We start from the raw sequence: 19,597 nt of genomic DNA, 5'->3' as shown, positions 1-19,597 counted from the left end.
TCTGTGATACACACATATACATTCTGTGATTTCAGGCCATCACCTGGAAACCCATACCTCCAAGGATGGTAGACAGGCTCAGGACACAGCACAGGTAACGTGACTGGCACCGGGCCTCAGGTGCAGAGAGCACCCTGTAAATGGCAGCAGCTGCTGCTCTATGGATTACAGAACACAGTATTTATCCTTTGCTCCCCAAACCTGGGATATTCTTCTAAAGTCCTGTTAATTAGGTACAGATGAACCAAAGCTGGTAGCCAGTGCTACGTTTTCTTACAGGCTCTGATAAAGGGGTAGAAACAAGCTCAATAAAAGGTTCCCCCACCCAATGCCACCGGCCGGGCTGTGCTGGACGCTGGAGTGGCTCCAGTCTCCTTCCTCTGGACTATGACCTTGAACTCCACTCTGGGGCTGCAGGTTCCAAGGTTCATGTAAGGGGAGGCAAAGGGGAGTATGGGTCCACAGCCTTTCTGGATGGGTCCTCCCCACAGGGGGTGGGGCACTTCCAGGTCACTGAGCTAGTCAGCAAGAGGCAGGATGTGCACACACCAGGGTGTGAGCTCTGGGAGCATAGGGACTCCCACGTTTGCACCGCCTGCCAGGTTCCACCACAGAATAGCTGGCATCAAGAAACACAGGCAGCCCCCGTGGAGGGGAAGTCTCCCTGTGGCTGCCCTCTCAGCCCATTCTGGTAACAAGCCTGGAGGCTGGGAGTGTCTCCCACTTGGAATCAGAAGCTCAGAAGGATTGAGTGAGTTGCTCCAATCACCCAGGGGTAAGAGACAAAGGAAAACTGGAAATATGCCTATTTGCTCCATGAGGGTAGGGGTCAACTGTGCTTTGTAGAATATCACAGAACCCCTCCACCCAGCACAGCATCTGGCATAAACTGGTTAAAGATTAGTTTTTTTAAATGATAAATAAATGGCTCCGAAGTCCAGAGCATCTCAGAGAGTTGTGGGTGCAGGGATTCCCGTGGACGTGGGTATGAGGTCAGCTGTGCCCCTCCCCACCCAATGGCCCTGTTCTCCACACACACTCATCTTCATCCTCCTCTCTGCTTATGCTAGTTAGCACTTTGATGCCTGAGCCTTTCCACTGAAGATCTGTAGGATCAACAGGACCTACTTTACCCCAATGATAGAGTGGGGATTCAAGAGTGTATCTATAAGGGGATACACAGAAGGGGCCTTCTGTGATAAAGGACCACCCCCACCCCCCCATCCACCCAAACCAGCTTTTTCATTAAAAAAATTTGGCAGATGGGACACCTGGGTGACTCAGCAGTTGGGCGCCTGCCTTCAGCTCAGGTTGTGATCCTGGGATCCGGGATTGAGTCCCACATCAGGCTCCCTCCAAGGAGCTTGCTTCTCCCTCTGCCTATGTCTTTGCCTCTCTCTCTAGGTTTCTCATGAATAAAGAAATAAAATCTTGAAAAAAAAAAAGTTAAAAATTCTTTGGCGTTCTGTAGTTACTGGAGGCCAGACGGGGGCTTCCCACTGGTCTCCCTAGGGGACACTGTTCATCTATCCAGCAGGCAGTGTCTTTCTGAGGAGCCATGGGAGACAGACTGTGAGCAATGTGACAGAGAAGCCAGGACACTACTCTGAAGACAGCACCCTCTCCAAGGCTGTTGTACTTGGCAATGCAGCACGGAGGGCAGAGGGCACTCTGATGACGACTCCCCTGGGGTTCTACAGAGGCGCAGCCACTTGCTGGCAGAGGGCTGGGCAGGTCTCAGAATCTTGGCCCCTGTGATGGTAACAACAGAGGTGGGACTGGCAAAGGTAGCGTGAGAACTCAGCATTCTGGAATGGTGCCCAGTGCTCTGCCAACACTGGACCTTGCTCTTCTTTGTGAAATTCTGTCGATTTGGGGCCAACTGTGCAATTGTAGTCACGGGGATGACAGGTTAGTTTCTGGATAGGATCTGATATGGGGGACACAGAAAGCTAGGGAGAGAGCACGAGAAGCCTTTAGCTAAAGGCAGGGCATTGGTGCTCTTCCAGGGAGGGCAGAAGCTGTGAAGACCACAGGAGGTGAGGCAGCAGGGCGTGCCCCCCCACCCCGCCCCCACTCTGCCCTTAACGTGCCGCAGGGATCTAGAGGTTAGAAAACGTCCCAGAGAAAAACCCTCTGATCTTAGGGGCCAGCTGGGGAGACCTGACATGAAGGTGGATCTGGGACCTTCCCTGGGTGGGTCCCATCTTTCCTCAGGACACAAAGAAAGGTCTTTACGGGGTGGGTGTCTTACAGCCCCAAAGAGACGGCCTAAGTGGAAGCAGTGTCGACAGTCCCTGTCCCTGAAGAGGACTCATTCTGCAGATATACCTCCTATGCACTGAGCCTTGGAGATGGTGGAGCACAAACCGAGTCCCCCTCCACAGGTTGCCTTACAGTGTGTCCCTCCTCCCAGGGCCTAGCTCCCCCTCCCCCCACTTTTTTAGACCTTATTTATTTGAGAGAGAGAGAGAGAGGAAGCACAAGCAGGGGGAGCGGCAGAGGGAGAGGGAGAAGCAGACTCCCTGCTCCCAGAGCCGGATGAGGGGGCTCGATCCCAGGACCTTGGGATCATAACCCGAGCTGAAGGCAGTGATTAAACTGACTGAGCCACCCAGGCACCCCTCCTTCCTCTCTTAAAAGCAGGTTGCTCCACCGATGGCTGCACCTCTAGTCTGACACAGAGTAGGAAAGAATGAATCAATGAATGAGTGAATAATAAATGAATAAAAGTAAGCACATTTCTGACAGGCTGAGTCAATTCCTAAGTCCAACTTTGGAAACAGACAAGAGGTGAGGTTGTGGGTGGTTGTTTTCTTCGGGAGGAAATTGTAAAAATGCCTCCCAGGTCAGAGGTGGCATTTGGCCAGCCGAGTCACACATTGGCTTCCCTTCTGGCTTCTGACACAGGACTTCCCTGTCTCAGAATGGAGCAACTGGTACAATGACTTCACAGCAGTGGCCCCTGGAAATCCTGGACTCCTTTGTGCTCTGCTTCATGAATAATTTCATTGCCTATCTAAAAGCAGGGGCTGCGGGGTGGGGGGGCCCTTTCAGGTACACGGTGGGCATCTGGGGCCAGGGCTGAGCAAGTACTTCATGCGGAGGAATGGAGTCCTCTCTGATGACAGAGGTCACTGCCTTGTAGAATGCTCATCCCAGCTTGCCAGGGGCTGCTCTGGACCAGGCCTGATGGGGCCGCAGCTGCAGCAAGAGCAGAGAATGAATCCTTCTGGATGGCAGTGCTATAGGTGTGGACATCAGGGGTCCTGGCACCTCTGCTGGAGCAGGGAAAAGGAGGAGGTGGCCACTTCTTTCAAGGTTAGAAGGGGAGCGTCTTCCAAATCTGTAACTTGGTCCTAAAGACTGAGGTGTTCAACCAGGTCAGCTAACATGTGGTCTGCAGGCTCCGAAGAGAGAGCTGGGAGTCTCCTAGCAACCTCGCCAGCTGCTTGTCTGTCTTCCCTGGTGTGGCCAACGAAGGAAGCGATCCAGCTGTAGGACAAAGGCCACTGTGGTGTGGTGGCTGAGAGCAAGGACTCAGGGACACGGCTACCTGGATCCCCATTCACACTCCCTTGGGTAAGTCACCCACCTTACTGGGCCTCAGCTTTCTCCTCTAGCAAGTGGAGAAAATAATACTGCCTATTTTATAGGATTGTTCTGAGGATCAAATGAGTAAATCCATGCAAAGAACTCAGAAGACTGCCTGGCATATCAACAACCTATTAGCCATTCCGTGATCACTGGGGTCAGGCAAGGTCTGCCCTCCACCCCAAATTTTGATTACAGAAAAAAAAATGTAGTAAGTTTGCAAGTAATTTTTATTTTATTCTTTTTTTTTCTTTTTCTTTCTTTCTTTTTTTTTTTAATTAAGTTGGCTCCACGTCCAATGCAGGGTTCAAACTCATGACTCTGCGATCAAGAGTTGTATGCTCTACTGACTTAGCCAGCCAGGCCCCCTTTATTTTATTCCTTTATTCCTTTCTCTATTTTCTAATTTTCTACAAGGAACTAATATCATTCTCCCACTGAAGAAAAACAGTTTAAAATTCTTAAAAGATGCCACTGATGGGAACCTAGAAGCCAGAATTGGCAGAGTAACTACCAAAGAAGGCTCCAGAACATGTGTGTCTGTCCTAGTCCAAGACTATCCCAGTGAGAATCTGCTTTACAAGTACTCACAAATCGGAGTGCCCTAGAAGAGTTCCAGGAACCCTAACACGTCAGTGACAAAGACGACACTTTTCCTGTCTAGACATTGAAATGCTTGTAATTAAAACAAAGACTCAGGAGGCAGGGAGAGGCAACAGATACTCCTTCAAGACAATCTCGAAAATCCAGGCAAAGACACCTAACCTAAAAATCATCTCTAATCTCACCACTTGGGGTATAATGGGCTGGCCTAGTTCCTCTCTGGATCTGAAAGTTTTAAAGGAACCAAAGCTGCCCTGCTGGTAGTATTACAAGTCTCACTGACTAGGTGGTGGGTGCCCAGTGAAGGGGAGGCTGCTGTGAACAGGGGAGCAAACTCCCTCCACCACTGAGAGCCGGGGCCTCCGAGGTGAGGCAAGGAAGACATATAATCTGGAAAACTCGGCAGTGGCTCTCCCTTAGGGGAAGGGGCCCTGGATGAATAAAAACTTGACAGCTCTGCCCTCCTCCACGTCAGCATTAACAAGAGAATGTGTATAAGGCAATCCTGGATGTAACAGGGGACAAGGTTCGGTCGGTAAGACACAAGGATTCAGAGAGGGTTCAAGGTTAAAATAAATGAAAAGAAAAGAAAGATGAAGGCCTAGCTCCCAGCACAAGCTGCAGATAAGTGTGAAGACCAGACAGGGTGCCTGACGTCAATGTCTTGGTCATTATCCCACGAAGAAGTGGGTCAGGCTATTCTCCTGAAAGTCAAGACACTGAGATTTTCATAGAAGCCACTAGCCCGTGCTTGGCACGTGCCCAGAGACCTGCTGGTGATCCCTGGCTGGGAGGCTCCTTCTTTAGAACATGCCTCCAGATCATAAGCAACATGAGGACGGGGACTTGATCGTTTCGTGCCCTGCTGTCTCCCAGGCTCAGTGCATAGTAAGTACATGTGTGTGAAATGATTTGTCTTCAGTGGCAAGGCCTGTAGATATTCTTTCTGTTTGCTACCTGCCTCCCCAGGTATATAGCTTCTGGTATACAGCAGAGGTCAAATCAAGGTCTTTTGAGTGACTCACCCATATGGGGTCAAGGTTAATTGCATCTTTAATTAACCCATGCATTTTAAGATTCCTCCCTTATTCTCACCAGCCACAAAACAAAACAAAACAAAACAAAAAACCCCCCAAAAACAAAAAACCCCCACTTGGATCCCAGAACTCCAGGCCCTGGACAAGTAGGCCTGAGCACTACAGTTGCTAAAGCAAACTACATTTCTGAGTTTCCGGCCCAGCCAGCTTCCTGACTGACGCGTCACACAAAATCCTTTCCCTGAAAATAGCTCTAAGCCTGCCAGTCTGCAGAGATGGGAAAAGGAAATGGAAAATCACCAAGTCCTTCCTCACTCACTGCACTGCAACATCAGAGCCCCAAGCCCGGATGTACTTGGTGTGGCCCTCATGTGACAGAACAGACCACTTTTTCCAGTCCACCCCAGGCTGTGTTGCGTGGCCACCACCAAAACGTCACTGATTAGAAGATGCACCATTGATGCTGCAGCAGCTTTCTGGAGGAAATAATCAATGACTGTCATATTAAGGGCACACATCAAATGGAAGACCCATGCCAATTTCTGAAATGTGAGACTGTGGCAGGGAGGAAATGGTAGTGCTCCCTCCTAGCCCCCCTTGCACGAATTACCTCCTGCATGGGGGCTGCCATATTTCTTTCCTTGCAGATTTGGGTATAATCCTGTAAATAAAATCAATAAATCTCATGCTTTGTCCAAAGTAACACCCCTAAAAAGGCCACCTGGAAAAATGGCCCCCTTTGCATCTGCTGGCTATAATTAGTGCCCTAGAGGCATTTCAAGCACTCCCAGTTTTGGGGAGAGCTAGTGTGCTTAACTTCCCTAGGCCTTCCTCCATCCGGGTCTAGGGTCTAGGGTCTAGGGTCTAGGGTCTAGGGTCTATGGGGGGATTAAGACTGCTTTCAATGCTTTCAAGTTTCCAAATCTCCAAGAGAGACCCCATCCTACCCTCCCTGCTGTCAAGGAAGCTGCTCTTCAGAAGCAGCAGTTGCTAAGTAGTCAAAGCAGGGGGAGGGAAGGGAAGGGATTTTTGGCGACTGAGGGGGAGTGAAGGTGTTTTACTGGGAGACAGGCCTCTCCTAGAATTTCCTGAGGCCCAGAGCATAAGTACCAGACAGCCAATGGCTTCAATCGGTGCCTTTGAAAAGAGATGAGGCTATTGATTTTTCTGGCTTATGGAGTCTTAAAAGCAATTGGTCTGGGGAATTAGTTTCTCATCTGAGCATCCTGGACAGGACAAGGCAGAAAGGCAGGATGCAAATGCACTCCCTGCTGGGAGCACAGAAGAACAGCCACAAGTAGACACCTGTGAGGGGCCAACATGGGGGAGGCACACTGCTCCTCTTCTGATAGTTTATTTAGATAGAGAAGTGTGGTGCCAAAGGCTCCCACAAATTAAGTTGAATTTAAGAAAAAAGGGATCTTAGGGTCCCTGAGTGGCTCAGTCAGTTAAGAATCTGCCTTTGGTTCAGGTCATGATCCCCGGGTTCTGGGATCGAGTCCCGAGTCAGGCTTCCTGCTCAGTGGGAAGTCTGCTTCTCCCTCTACTCTGTTGCTCCCCTGCTTGTACTTGTTCTCTGTGTCAAATAGACAGACAGACAGATAGATAGAAAAGAAAGAAAGAAAGAAAGAAAGAAAGAAAGAAAGAAAGAAAGAAGAAAGAAAGAAAGAAAAAGAAAAAAGAAAGGAAAGGAAAGGAAAGGAAAGGAAAGGAAAGGAAAGGAAAGGAAAGGAAAGGAAAGGAAAGGAAAAAGAAAAAAGGGAGCTCACCTGTTGGTTAAAGCCTCTGCAAAGCAATTTACTGCTACCTCTCAAAATCTTAAATGCACACACCTTTGACCAAAGCAACTCCACCTCTGGGCATTTTTCTCACAGACATACTTACGTGTGCAAAAAGGATAGTTGTTGTCATATTATTTACAGTAATGAAAAAAACCCGATGGCAATCTAGATGCCCACTGATTGAGGAGTCGTCAAACAGACGGCAGTGTTTATGATATGGTGAACTCTACCATCAATACAGAGTAAGGTAAAACCCTGCAGACTGACAGGAAAGATGGTCCCTGGTGTACTACGAAGGAAGCACTTTTGGTATGAACCCACCTATGTAAATACACAGTTGATTCTGGTCATTCTGCAGAAGCTATGTTCTATAAAGTCACTGGGGACACTGAACAAGTAGACACAGAACCATATTCCTAGGGGGGAAGTATGGGGTTAGGTTCCTGTGAGCCTCTGGTCACGTTTTCCTTAATCGGTCAATACAAAACCTGTGAGTTTCTGTTCAACATACTGTCAATTCATTATCACCAAACTCCCAGCCAGCAGCGTGAGAACTCATGCCTGAATAAACCTCACCCAGCACACGTATTTTCTTTCTATGGCACATCACAGCCTTGTGCTCAGGAACGTGAGACAGTACTTCAGTATGAGAACTGTTTCATTTACTTTTTAAAAAGATATATTTATTTGGGGGGGTGGGGAGAGAGGGAGAGCACATAAGCGCACCTGCGTGGGGGGGGGGGGGCAGAGGACGAGCGAGGAGGAGAGATGCGGAGCAGGTGGGGGCTCGATCTGAGGACCCTGAGATCATGACTTCAGCTGAAAACAACACTTGGATGCTCAACTGACCGAGCCACCCAGGCACCCCTTGAGGGCCATTTTAAACAGTAAACTGCCAAAAGCAGAAAAATGAGAAAATGTGGCGCTAAAGAGACTAAGCAAAGAACCCTTGTTTTTAAGCACGACCCTTTTTAAGGACCTTTGTTTTCTTCTGAAAACAAGAAGGCACAGGGTTGCCTTGTTCCACCTCAGCCGGGAAATGCACAGGGAGTGACTCTGCAGAGTCCGTGAATGACCGCCAAAGTTCGGTGGGTGCTGATTTTGAGGTTGCAGATACATTTTAGTGAATGGGTCAATTTGCAAGTACAGAATCCTTGAATTATGAGGATTAACTCTATGTCTCTATATGCACAGAACATTTCTAGAAAATACAGGTCAATTTGGGAAAAAGATGTAAGAAACTACTGCCAGAAGCTATCTTTGACACATGGGATGGGTAGCGGATTTTCTCCTTTATCCTCTGAATCTCACTATCCAAGTGAGTATACCATTTCTAGTTTTAAAAATCTACGGGAGGGGGGCACCTGGGTGGCTCAGAAGGTTAAATGTCCAACTATTGGTTTCAGCTTGGGTCGTGATCTTGGGGTCGTGGGATTGAGCCCCAGGTTGAGTCCTGTGTTCAGTGTGTGGAGTCTGTTGGAGATTAGTTTTCCCTCTGCTCTTCCCCTAGCTCCTCCCTCACTCCTGTGTGCGTGCTCTCTCTGTCTCTAATAGTAAAATCTTTAAAAAAAAAAATAAGTAAAAAAAAAAAAAAAAAAGAAGAGAAAAAGAAATAAGTAAAAATAAAAATATACAGTAGGAAGATGAGCCTTTCTCCAAGTACATGCAGCAGAACATGACAGATTCACTCTGGGCTAAAGGATCCTGGCCTGCTAGAGGGCCAGTGCCTTGCAGAAAGGCCATGTGACCACCCCCTGCTTGATGCTCCCCTCTCCTGGAGGAGGAGGAGAGCTGAGATGAAGGCTAGCAGAGGACTCAGCCTCACCTACGAAAACCTGAAAGTCAGGACTTTACGCCCAAGAAACAGACTTGTCACCCTTAGCTTTTCCTGCCTTTCATGTACCAGAAGCAATCAGTGAAGGACAGGATAGGACTTATAGTCCAGAAGAGAAAGTATGATGGAGCTGGGGTTATCTATATCTATATCTATATCTATATCTATATCTATATCTATATCTATCTATCTATCTATCTATCTAATCTATTTCATCTATATCTCTATAGAGAGAGAGGAAGAGAAAATAAAAAAGGCAGGGGGAAGGGGAGAATCTTACAATTTTGTTTACTGGGCAGTTCATATGGGTATAATATAGGATTCATTTTTCCTCCTTATAAATGAAAATAGATTTATTTTCCCAATTATGAAAACACATAAATAAGTCTGGGTCTGGAAGTATACAGATCAAACTGTAGCAAAAGGACCACAGGTTTGGGGGAAAGAAATTTTTTTTTATATAAGTGCTACTCATGTGGATTTTTTTTTTTTTTTTTTTTAGATTTTATTTATTTCTTCATGAGAGACACGGCAGGAGAGGCAGAAGCAGGCTCTCTACAGGGAGCCTGATGTGGGACTAGATACCAGGACCCTGGGATCACAACCTGAGCCAAAGGCAGACACTCAACCACTGAGCCACCCAGGTGCCCCTCATTTGGATTTTTTAACAATAAAAATGTATTTCATACTTTTTTTTTTTATCATAATAACAATGTCTTGCATTTAAGGCCATGCTGCCCTAGCAAAAAGACCATCCTGGTCATGCCTCTGGCCTTTCTGGTTTTCTTTCCCACACTCTCTCCTTTAAAAAAAATATTTTTTTAGAGAGAGAAAGCACACAGATGAGTGTGGAGGGGGAGAGGAACAGGAAGAGAGAGAGAGGATCTTAAGCAGGCTCCACAATCAGTACATAGCCATGGCAGGGCTTGATCCCAGGACCCTGAGATCATGATCGGAGCTGAAATCAATAGTCAGTGGCTTAACCGATGGAGTCACCCAGGCGCCCCTCCCACCCTTCCTCCTGCCTCAGTTTGCTCCTTGTCCTGGGGCCAAGGAGTCAACACCCAGTCATCTCTGAGCAGCAACAGCCAGGCAACAGCAAAACTCTTGAGTTTCCTTAAAAAGTTCAACGTTGAAGAGCCAATTTTTTTTTTTTAAGATTTTATTTATTTATTCATGAGAGACACAGGCAGAGGGAGAAGCAGGCTCCATGCAGGGAGCCCGACATGGGACTCGATCCGGGGCCTCCAGGATCATGCCCTGAGCTGAAGGCGGCGCTAAACCACTGAGCCACCTGGGCTGCACTGAAGAGCCAATTCTTTTTTTTTTTTTTTTTTAATTTTTTTTATTTATTTATGATAGGCACACAGTGAGAGAGAGAGAGAGAGAGAGAGAGGCAGAGACACAGGCAGAGGGAGAAGCAGGCTCCATGCACCGGGAGCCTGACGTGGGATTCGATCCCGGATCTCCAGGATCGCGCCCTGGGCCAAAGGCAGGCGCTAAACCGCTGCGCCACCCAGGGATCCCGAAGAGCCAATTCTAATCAGCAATTCCACTCTCAGGTTTATACCTAAGAGAACTGAAAACAGGTGTCCAAACAAAGCTGGTGGTGAATGTTCATAGCACCACTGATCATAATAGCCAAATGGCAGAAACAACCCAAATGTCCATCAAAAGACAAAGGCTAAACAAATTGTGGTATATCCATACAACAGGACGTCATTCGGCCTTGACAAGGAAGGGAGTACTCACGTGTGCTACAACTTGGATAAGCTTTGAAAATGTTAAGTAAAAGAAACCAGACACTAAAGCTCACTATTATGTGACTCTTTCATATGAAATATCCAGAATAGGCAAATCCATATAGATTAGTGGTTGCCAGGGCTAGGAGTGGGAAGGAATGGGAAGTGGCCACTTAATGGATACAAGGGTACCTTTTAAGGTGATGAAAATGTTCTGGAACTAGAGAGGGGATGGTTGTACACCAGTGTGAATGTACTACATGCCCTGAAACTGTACGCTTTACATTGGTTACAATGGTAAATTTCATGTTGTGATAGGAATTTTACTGCAATTAAAAATAAACAAAACTCTGAGCTGTGTGACCCTCGGCAAGTTACTCAGCCTCTCTGAGCCTACAGAATGGGCAGATGACAGCTCAAGTACATAAGCTGGTTGAGAGGATTCCACATGACATGAGTGTTAAGTGCCTGGCACAGGGCTGGGTGCACGGAGAGGGACCAGTAAGTAACAAAGCTGTTGCTGCAGGGATGACAGGCATGGCACACTGTCAAAGCCAACTCACCTGGGAGTTGTAAGGTCTCCATCCTGCCAAATTATCCTTTTTTTTTTTTTTTTTTTATTTTATTTATGATAGTCACAGAGAGAGAGAGAGAGAGAGGCAGAGACACAGGCAGAGGGAGAAGCAGGCTCCATGCACCGGGAGCCCGACGTGGGATTCGATCCCGGGTCTCCAGGATCGTGCCCTGGGCCAAAGGCAGGCGCCAAACCGCTGCACCACTCAGGGATCCCCAAATTATCCTTTTAATTAAGCAACTACTACAACTGCAAAAAGACAGAGGGGGAGGGAAGCTGTAGAAGATGGAGCAGAGGGTAGAGAGAGTGGCTCTCCTATTCTTATAGTATATTTATATCTAGACTATATTTAGAGTAGGATGCCATCCTGTGTAGGAAATGCAGACAGTTAACTCAGTCATTGGAAGACCAAGGGGTGGCTTTGCCACTTGTCCACCACGGAACAACCTATAAGTTCTTGCTTCCCCCCCCCGCCTTTTCCATTGGCCTGTACACAGACCCCTTGACTGACCCTCACTTTGAAGGGGCAGAGGGGCTGTACATAGGTACAAGGTTGCATCTGTGCAAAGGCCTTTATCTGGAGGAAGCTCTAAAGCCTGAAGACCTGACAGGTGGGGGCAAGAACTGTAGCTCTTCTTATTGAGGAATTATTTGGTACTGAATTAGCAGAACTCAAAGCTTTCTGAGGTAAGGTGACCCCCCTTGTGGCTTACAGTCAGCTTGGGGAGAGGGGAAGGAGCATTCAATAGGATTTCAGGCTGTCATGGAAACTTTTCTTTCCTGAGGCCTCTGAGCATATGGCAGGTGTCCTGAAAAATCCGTTCCTGCCGCCCCAGGCTGGCTGCTGCCCTCAGACATGTGGGTGAGGGCGTCTGCCGCCCCGTCTGCAAGGCCCCCTTCCCTCTGCCATGGCGGCAGCTGCACAAAGGCGTCTCCAGTGTGCGCCTCACGTCCCTGCTCCCCAGACAGATGCTGGGGGACAGCCTCCATGGCCCCATGGAAATCTAAGTCCCCTGCCCCCATGGGGCCTCGATGCAGCCCATAGATCACAGACAGCAGCAGGCCAAAGGCCACGGTGCAGACTTCTCCTGGGCCGCCTGAAACGCGATGCCCATTCTGCCCTGGGCTGAAGCTGATGGGGATGTCTTGTGAGCCTAAGACGGAAGAGAGCTGCGTGTTGATTTGGGACTTTGAAGTACTAGGCAGGCTGGATTCCCGCCCAGCAAGACTGCTTTCTCTGTAGAACACAGGAAATCCAGCTGGCCCAACGTAGAGCAAATGACAAACTGGGCGGCTGTAAACTCTAAGCAGTGAAAGGGATTACACATCACAGCAGGTGGATGGTGCCATGGTGGAAAACAATACAGAGTGTTTAAAACTCAAAAGCCATGCTTCTAGAACTAGGTGATCGTGCCCATAGGGGTTCATGGCAGCGTGCCAAGAGCAGACAAAGCCACAGGAGAAAGTGGGTACCATCTCCTCGCAGCACCTGTGAGACTCAAGGACTGGGGAGGAGCCGATTTAATAAAACAGGACAGCAACTTATTGTGGAGGGGAATATCAACTCTGGCTGAATTTTAAGGAGAAAGAAAGAAATGTCAAGGAAATGTCATGACTACAGCTAGCCACTTTGGGGCATATTGCCCCTCTGCGTCAAGGCGCCTTGGAGAAGTGCGGGGCCCTAGCTTCATTCATTCCTTTATTCCACCAATATTTTTTCTGAGGTCTTATTATGTACTAGGTTCCCTACTTTTCCTTAAACTCACTGTTTAGTGGGGGAGATGGATGGTTTTTTTTTTTTTTTTTTTAAAGATTTTATTTATTTATTCATGAGCGACACAGGGAGAGAGAGAGAGAGAGAGAGAGGCAGAGACACAGGCAGAGGGAGAAGCAGGCTCCATGCAGGGAGCCCGACGTGGGACTCGATGCTGGGTCTCCAGGATCACACCCCAGGCTGCAGGCGGTGCTAAACCACTGCGCCACTGGGGCTGCCCTGGAGATGGATGTTAATTAAAATATAGGATGCCATGGAAATGTGTTATCAGGGAGACCTCACCTGCCTAGGGCAACGGGGGAAGGCTTTCTCAGGGATGCAGGGCCTGGGTGACATTTAACTAGGACCAGACAGGTGGGGTGGGGTGGGATAGGGAAGTTCTCCAGGCAGAAGAGACAGTGCATGCAAAGTTCTGTGACAGCAGGGGGCTTGGCTAGAGAAGCACCAGGTCAGAGAGACAGGACCTTGACAGCTGATCCCTACCCTCAGACTGCCGGTAAACCAGGGGGTGGATTCTAAGCGGCAGGATGGTAGGATGACAGGACAGAACCGTGTTTTAAGCACATCCCCTGAGCAGCATAGTCATGTGGTAGTCTCTACCAAGGCAGGTAGACGGACTGTCAAAGGTATGTTGTGTGTTTTGTGAGGCCTTGCTGGAAGATGCAAACCCTAGGAGGCCAGTGTCCAGGCCTGGTGACAACACAGTGGGCCCTGCTTGGCCCCAGTCAAGCAGTCACATTTCCAAATACCCCGAAGAACAGAGATTCTCCTTCTAGCACGTTCAGAGGCCTCATGCAAGGAAGCAGGTAACACGGACCAAAAGAGCACAGGTTCTGGCTCTCACAGTTCTGGGTTCAAATTTTACCTGCTATCTACTAAGCTAGATGACCCAAGGCAAGCTTCTTAATCTCTCCGTGCCTCGGTTAAATGGGGGTATCATCAAATGTCCATCTCCTAGGGTTACGGTGCGGATTTATTAAGACCAAGTGGCTAAAATCCTCATCACTTAGCCTGGTACATAACCAATGCTAAAGAAAATGTTGATTATTACCACTATAGTTCGCACTCAGCAAAGGATGGACACAGAAGACGTGCAAAGACCTCAGAAATGTAAAATGACTCGGGAGCACCCAGGCTCCAAGGAGGGGGGCAGCAGGAAGCAGTGAGTGCACATACTTGCGAGCAGGAGGCAGGAGACCGCCACGGCGTACAGCTGCTTGGAGGTGGTGATGTTATAGCGGTCGAGGAAGTGGTCCAGCAGGTAGACGGCCAGGTGCCGGGCCGCGGGGCACAGCTGGCAGTGGCTGCTCAGCAGGGTCAAGATGTCGACAAAGAACCGGCGGCTCTTCAAGAGTGGGGAGTGGGCTCGGAAGGCGGGCAGCTTCAGCTCCTGGAGGACAGGCAGGACAGAAGGAGGGGGTCAGGGCTGCCCCTCGAGAGCCTCAGATGCCCCAGGAAAGCAAGACACGGGGGGGCCTATCTGCTGGCTGGTTAAAGGGCAGAGATTCCCTCCACACCCTGTTTGTTTTCCTTCCAGTCCCAGGATGGTAGTCCCGTGCCCCCATTCCAGAAACTCTCGGACCATCTCCCATCTGCCCTCAATGAGCACAGGTTTATGAAGTGTCAAGGATAGGATGGCAGAGGCAGGTGAAGGAGGTAACAGGTGCCAACGACCCCAGTCATTCCCTGGGGAAAAGATTAGCATGTACAGGAGCACAGGACTGGAGGTCAGAGACCAGCATCCAAATTCTGGTTGTACTATCAACCAAGTTGTGCCAGCCTGGTCACCTGCCTTCACTTTTGTCACTTTTCAACGGCTGAGGATTAAATGAAAGATGAATGTAAACACCAGCACACAGGCACCTCTCAGGGTCCCCAGCTTAATTTTCTCTGTAGGTGAGACTGCGAGAGATGATTTTTAAAAAATATTTAAGGTACAAAAAGCTGTTAAAATAATAGTATAAAGAATTCCTAAAATAACCTTCATCCAGATTCCTTGGCTTTCATTTTACCTTTCCGCTCTCTGCTTACATGTACACTTTTTTCCTAAAAGTAAATTCCAAACATACTTCTCCACCAGGAAGCAACTTTCACTTTGTAATTTGTGTACTGCCACGTTATCCCAATTTATTTCTCTAACACAAGAAAAGCCAACAAGAGAAATATCAAACCAACCAAGATTTTTATGACAGGAAAGATTTTCTTATATATCTATTCTATTTGCAATTGAACCAAAGTAGGCCCAACATGGTTAATTTAGGAAATGCCATAGCTACATTCGGGCGAGTACATAAACTAAAGAGACGCAAAATCGAGGAAAAACTGGAAACAAAGACCTGGCAGAAAAATAACTGTGGGAGCTCGCTCATGGTAGGTTCACGGGGGTGAGAGTAAAACAAACTGGAGTCCCTTGTCTGTACAATGCTACTTTCACAGCCCTGGGCTCTACTTAGGTAGCAACAGTTCTGGGACAAGTGATATCTGTTCATTCATTCATTCATTCAAGAGATATCAATTCATTCATTTAACTCAGTATCGAGTACCTTCTGTATATCAGACATTATTCCAGGCACTGAGGATATAATCTAGTAAAAGACAGACACAGACCTAGTTGTAAGATTAAGACTGTAAGACTCTTAGAAGAAAACAAAAACAAATCTTTATGGCTTAGGCAATGGTTTTGATATGACACAAAAGTCGAAACAACAACAAAAAAATCTAAATTGGACTTCAAAACTTATTTTTTTAAAGATTTATTTATTTATTCATGAGAAACACACAGAGAGAAAGGGAGAAACACAGGCAGAGGGAGAAGCAGGCTCCATGCAGGGAGCCCGATGTGGGAGTCAATCCTGGATCCTGGGATCAGGTCCTGAGCTGAAGGCAGACGCCCAACCACTGAGCCACCCAGGTGTCCCAAAGGACTTCAAAACTTAAAATCTTCATGCTTCAAAAGACTTCAAGAGAGTGAAAAGACAACCCACAGAATGGGAGAAAATGTTCGGAAATCATGTATCAGTAAGAGGCGGTATCCAGAATATATAAAGAACTCTTACAACTCAACAATAAAAAGACAACCCAATTTAAAAATGGGCAGAGGACTGACTAGGTATTTCTGCAAAGATGACACAGAAATGGCCAATAAGCACATGAAAAGATGTGCAACACTTAATCACTAGGAAATGCAAATCAAAACCACCATGAGATACCACCTCGCATCCATTACAATGGCCATTATAAAAACAAAATCAGAAAATAAACAAGTGTTGGTGAGGATGTGAACAAATTCCACAATATGCCCACACAAAACATGTATAAGAATGTTTCTGGCAGCATTATCCCTCACAGGACAGAGACACTGAAGAGATCCCAAGAGAGACTACTTTTTTGTTGTCTCTATCCTTCCTAGGACCTACACTCCTGCCCTACGGACGCATTATGGTACAGATAACATTTGTCCTTCTTGTAAAGATCGAGGAGTTAATAATCTCTTTGGAATCTTTGAGCCCAACAGATAACATCTAAGGAGTGATGGGGCAGGGTCATCATGAACATTTTTCAAGACCAATGACTCACCAAGACCCCTGGCCTCAGGGCATAATGACTTATGGACACCTAAACACCCCTCTTTGTTCCTGGATGCCTGAGAAGACACTGCACCAGACCACCATCGTCAATAAAAACCCCAGGCCCCAAGCAAAGAGGAGACTCACTCTTCTTTCCTTTCTGAGCCTCCCAGATGCTCTGTCTGTATCTGCTCTGTCTTCAACAAACTGCTCTCACTTCCTCTTGGCTCACATTTAATTTCTATCCTGTGAGAAGCCAAGGACCCTCTTGGCTGGCTCTGCAGGACCCCTTCTGGGTCCTTGGACCCAGCTAGTCTGCATCAATAACAGCCTCCAAACGGAAACAACCCAAACGTGCATCAGGGAATCAAGGGATAAACAAAATGTAGCATATCCATACAACACAATATTATTTGGCCATAAAAAAGAAAGGACATGAACATGATCCTTGCAAACATGCTATGTGAAGAAAAGCCAGTCATAAAAGGCCACATATTGTGATCCTATTTATATGAAATGTCTGGTATAGGCAAATCCACACAAACAGAAAATAACGTTAGTGGTTGCTGGGAGCTAGGGCTGGGTGGAGGTTAATGGGGGGTGACTGCTAATGGATACGGGGTTTCTCTTTGGGATCATGAAAATATTCTGAAATTAGATAGTGTTAATGGCTGCACAACTCTGAATGCACTAAAGGCAACTGAACTGTATCCTTTAAAAGAGTGATTTTATGGCATATGAATTATATCTCAATAAAGCTGTTGTAAAAACAATAAGATGGACACATCACCCATTCACACAGAGTTTATGGCCCAGTAAGAGAGCTAGAAATCAAATAATAAGGCAATTACACAAGTCCAAACTGTGATCAACACTACAAAGGAAGGCTACATGCAGTGAAAGCACCGCATCTTAGAGGGAGTGAGAGTGAGGCCTTCTCTGGGGAAGTGAAGGCTGACCTGAGATTTCCTGCTGGGATCTCTTCTCTTCTGGCTTATTCCCCTATGGAGGCCAGGATGGCTCTCTTGGTAACCCTAGAGCTTTGCTCATGGAAGGTACTCCATGGTGAATAAATTACTGCCTCTCCCTTTTGTTTACATATAAAGAAACTGAGTTTGAAAAAGTCTCGAGACCCCAGGCTTTACTTAAGTGCAACTGATCTGAGACCACAAGACTTTCTCAACCCTTCATTTTAAGTAACCTCTACACCCAATATGGGGCTTGAACTCACAACCTGGACATCATGAGTCACAAGATGCAACAACTGAGCCAGCCAGTCTCCCCTGATTTTTTTGTTGTTGTTTAAATCATGGAGAAGATCTTTTATCGTCAGTTTAACTTCTTTAAAGAAGAACCTTGACTTCTCTGTGTATTATTTATCTCCAGTGTTTGATGAATTTATGTGGTCAACGTAGGATCTCAAAGTCCTTATGGGCAGGGTTTGGGTCTGATTGGCTCCTTACCATTTGGTCAGCACCCTAGGGTGACTAGGGAACATTGTCAGGTGCCCAATAACCAGTTGTGGAAGAAATGACAACAGGGATGGGGAGGACGGGGATGGAAAGAGGAAGTGCATCCTGGTCCTGGTAGTGAGTAGCGAATGCCCTGGCCCCACTGGTCTAGAGGAGTGGTCAGTGGGAACATCAAGAAGGAGAGATGTGGGACACCTGGGTGGCCCGTGGCTCAGTGGTTGAGTATCTGCCTTTGGCTCAGATTGTGATCCCTGGGTCCTGGGATAGAGTTCTGCATCAGGCTCCCTGCAGGGAGCCTGCTTCTCCCTCTGTCTATGTCTCTGCCTCTCTCTCTGTCTCTCATGAATAAATAAATAAAATCTTTTTTTTAAAAAAAAAAAAAAAAAAAAAGGAGAGATGTATCCAGGCAAGATTTGGAAGGATGTCTAGGAATTGACCTGTTGAAGATGCAGGAAGTAAAGAAGCTCAGCAGTAAAGACAGCACTTGCAAAGTTACCCAGGTGTTCCCCCCAGGGAATCTGGAGCACTCTACAGAGACAGGTAGGGTGTCCCTGGACAGGGCAGGTGGGGGTGGTGGGCACAGTCCTATCTTGCGTGTCCTGCTAAGATATCTAGCCTGCCCTAAGGGCAACAGAGAGAGCCGCTGAAGGGCTTAGAGCAGGGCATCAACAAAGGCAGGGTGGCTATACATGAAGACCTCTCAGCTGGGATCCTCTAAGACTATGGCCAGACAGCTGGTAGCTGCGGCCAGTGGGGCAGCTATAGCTCCAAAAGCAGCCTCCCTTTCCACCCTCCAGCAGCCCCCACAAGCTTGCAGGCTACTGGGGTATTTCTTCTTGACAGAGGGCTCAGAGGCTGTTGACAAGAAGCAATCACAATCACAGATCCTTGGTGTTCCAAGGCAGCAGCTGCCGGAAATCAGACAACTAACCTTTGTCCCAGGCTGCCTGGCCCTCATCAGGGCAGTTCAAAGTCCCAAAACACAACAAGGAAGATATGCAAAGTCCTAACTTCCCTCCCTGCTCAACTCAGCCAAACTTAATGCTTCTGGACATTTCTCTTGGGTTAGTTGGGAGAAGAGTGCTCAAAGCAACACACTGTAGTTCTTCCCTCTGTATACTTCTCTGGGAAAAGGAACCACTGGCTTGAGCCGATTCTCAAAGGAAGAATTCGTGCATAAAAGAAATAAAAAAGTTATGGACCTTTGGAACGGGCAACAATACATGTCAAGGAGGAGTAAGCAGATAGGGCTTCCCAGAAGACGCTGGCGTCAAAAGTGGCCAGGATTCTGAAAGCTAGAACGGCTGTTTATCCCCGTTTCTCCATCCCCATTTCTGCTCATTGCTCAGATACTGGTTTCAACGTCATTTCCTAAAAGAGGTTTTCTCTGACCCCTCATCATTTCACATCAGGTCCCCCTGGTTCTCATAGCAAGCTGTTCCTCATGGCCAAATATTTACTTATTTATGTGTGTCTTCGTACTGACTCTTGCTCCTGAGGGTGGGGGCCGTGTCCGTTTTGCCTGCACCATTTACCCCATGCCCAGTGTGTGCCTGACACAGGGGCAGGTGCTCAAGAACTATGTGTGCGGGTGAAAAAAGAATGAGTAGTCAGGAAAAG

General features: G+C 47.5%; 1 protein-coding gene across 2 annotated transcripts in view; it reads right to left on the bottom strand.

The window, feature by feature from the left end:
- Nucleotides 1-19,597, bottom strand: part of CCNJL (cyclin J like) — a 56,185-nt gene that overhangs the window by 14,155 nt on the left and 22,433 nt on the right. For both annotated transcript variants that reach the window (XM_049109188.1, XM_025434657.3), the window contains exon 3: nt 14,116-14,329. In XM_049109188.1, coding sequence (XP_048965145.1) covers nt 14,116-14,329 — 214 coding nt within the window. The remainder of the gene's footprint in view (nt 1-14,115; nt 14,330-19,597) is intronic.

The sequence above is a fragment of the Canis lupus genome, chromosome 4, assembly GCF_003254725.2.
Source record: "Canis lupus dingo isolate Sandy chromosome 4, ASM325472v2, whole genome shotgun sequence".
Lineage (NCBI taxonomy): Eukaryota > Metazoa > Chordata > Mammalia > Carnivora > Canidae > Canis > Canis lupus.
This window is presented reverse-complemented; position numbering and strand designations above follow the sequence as displayed.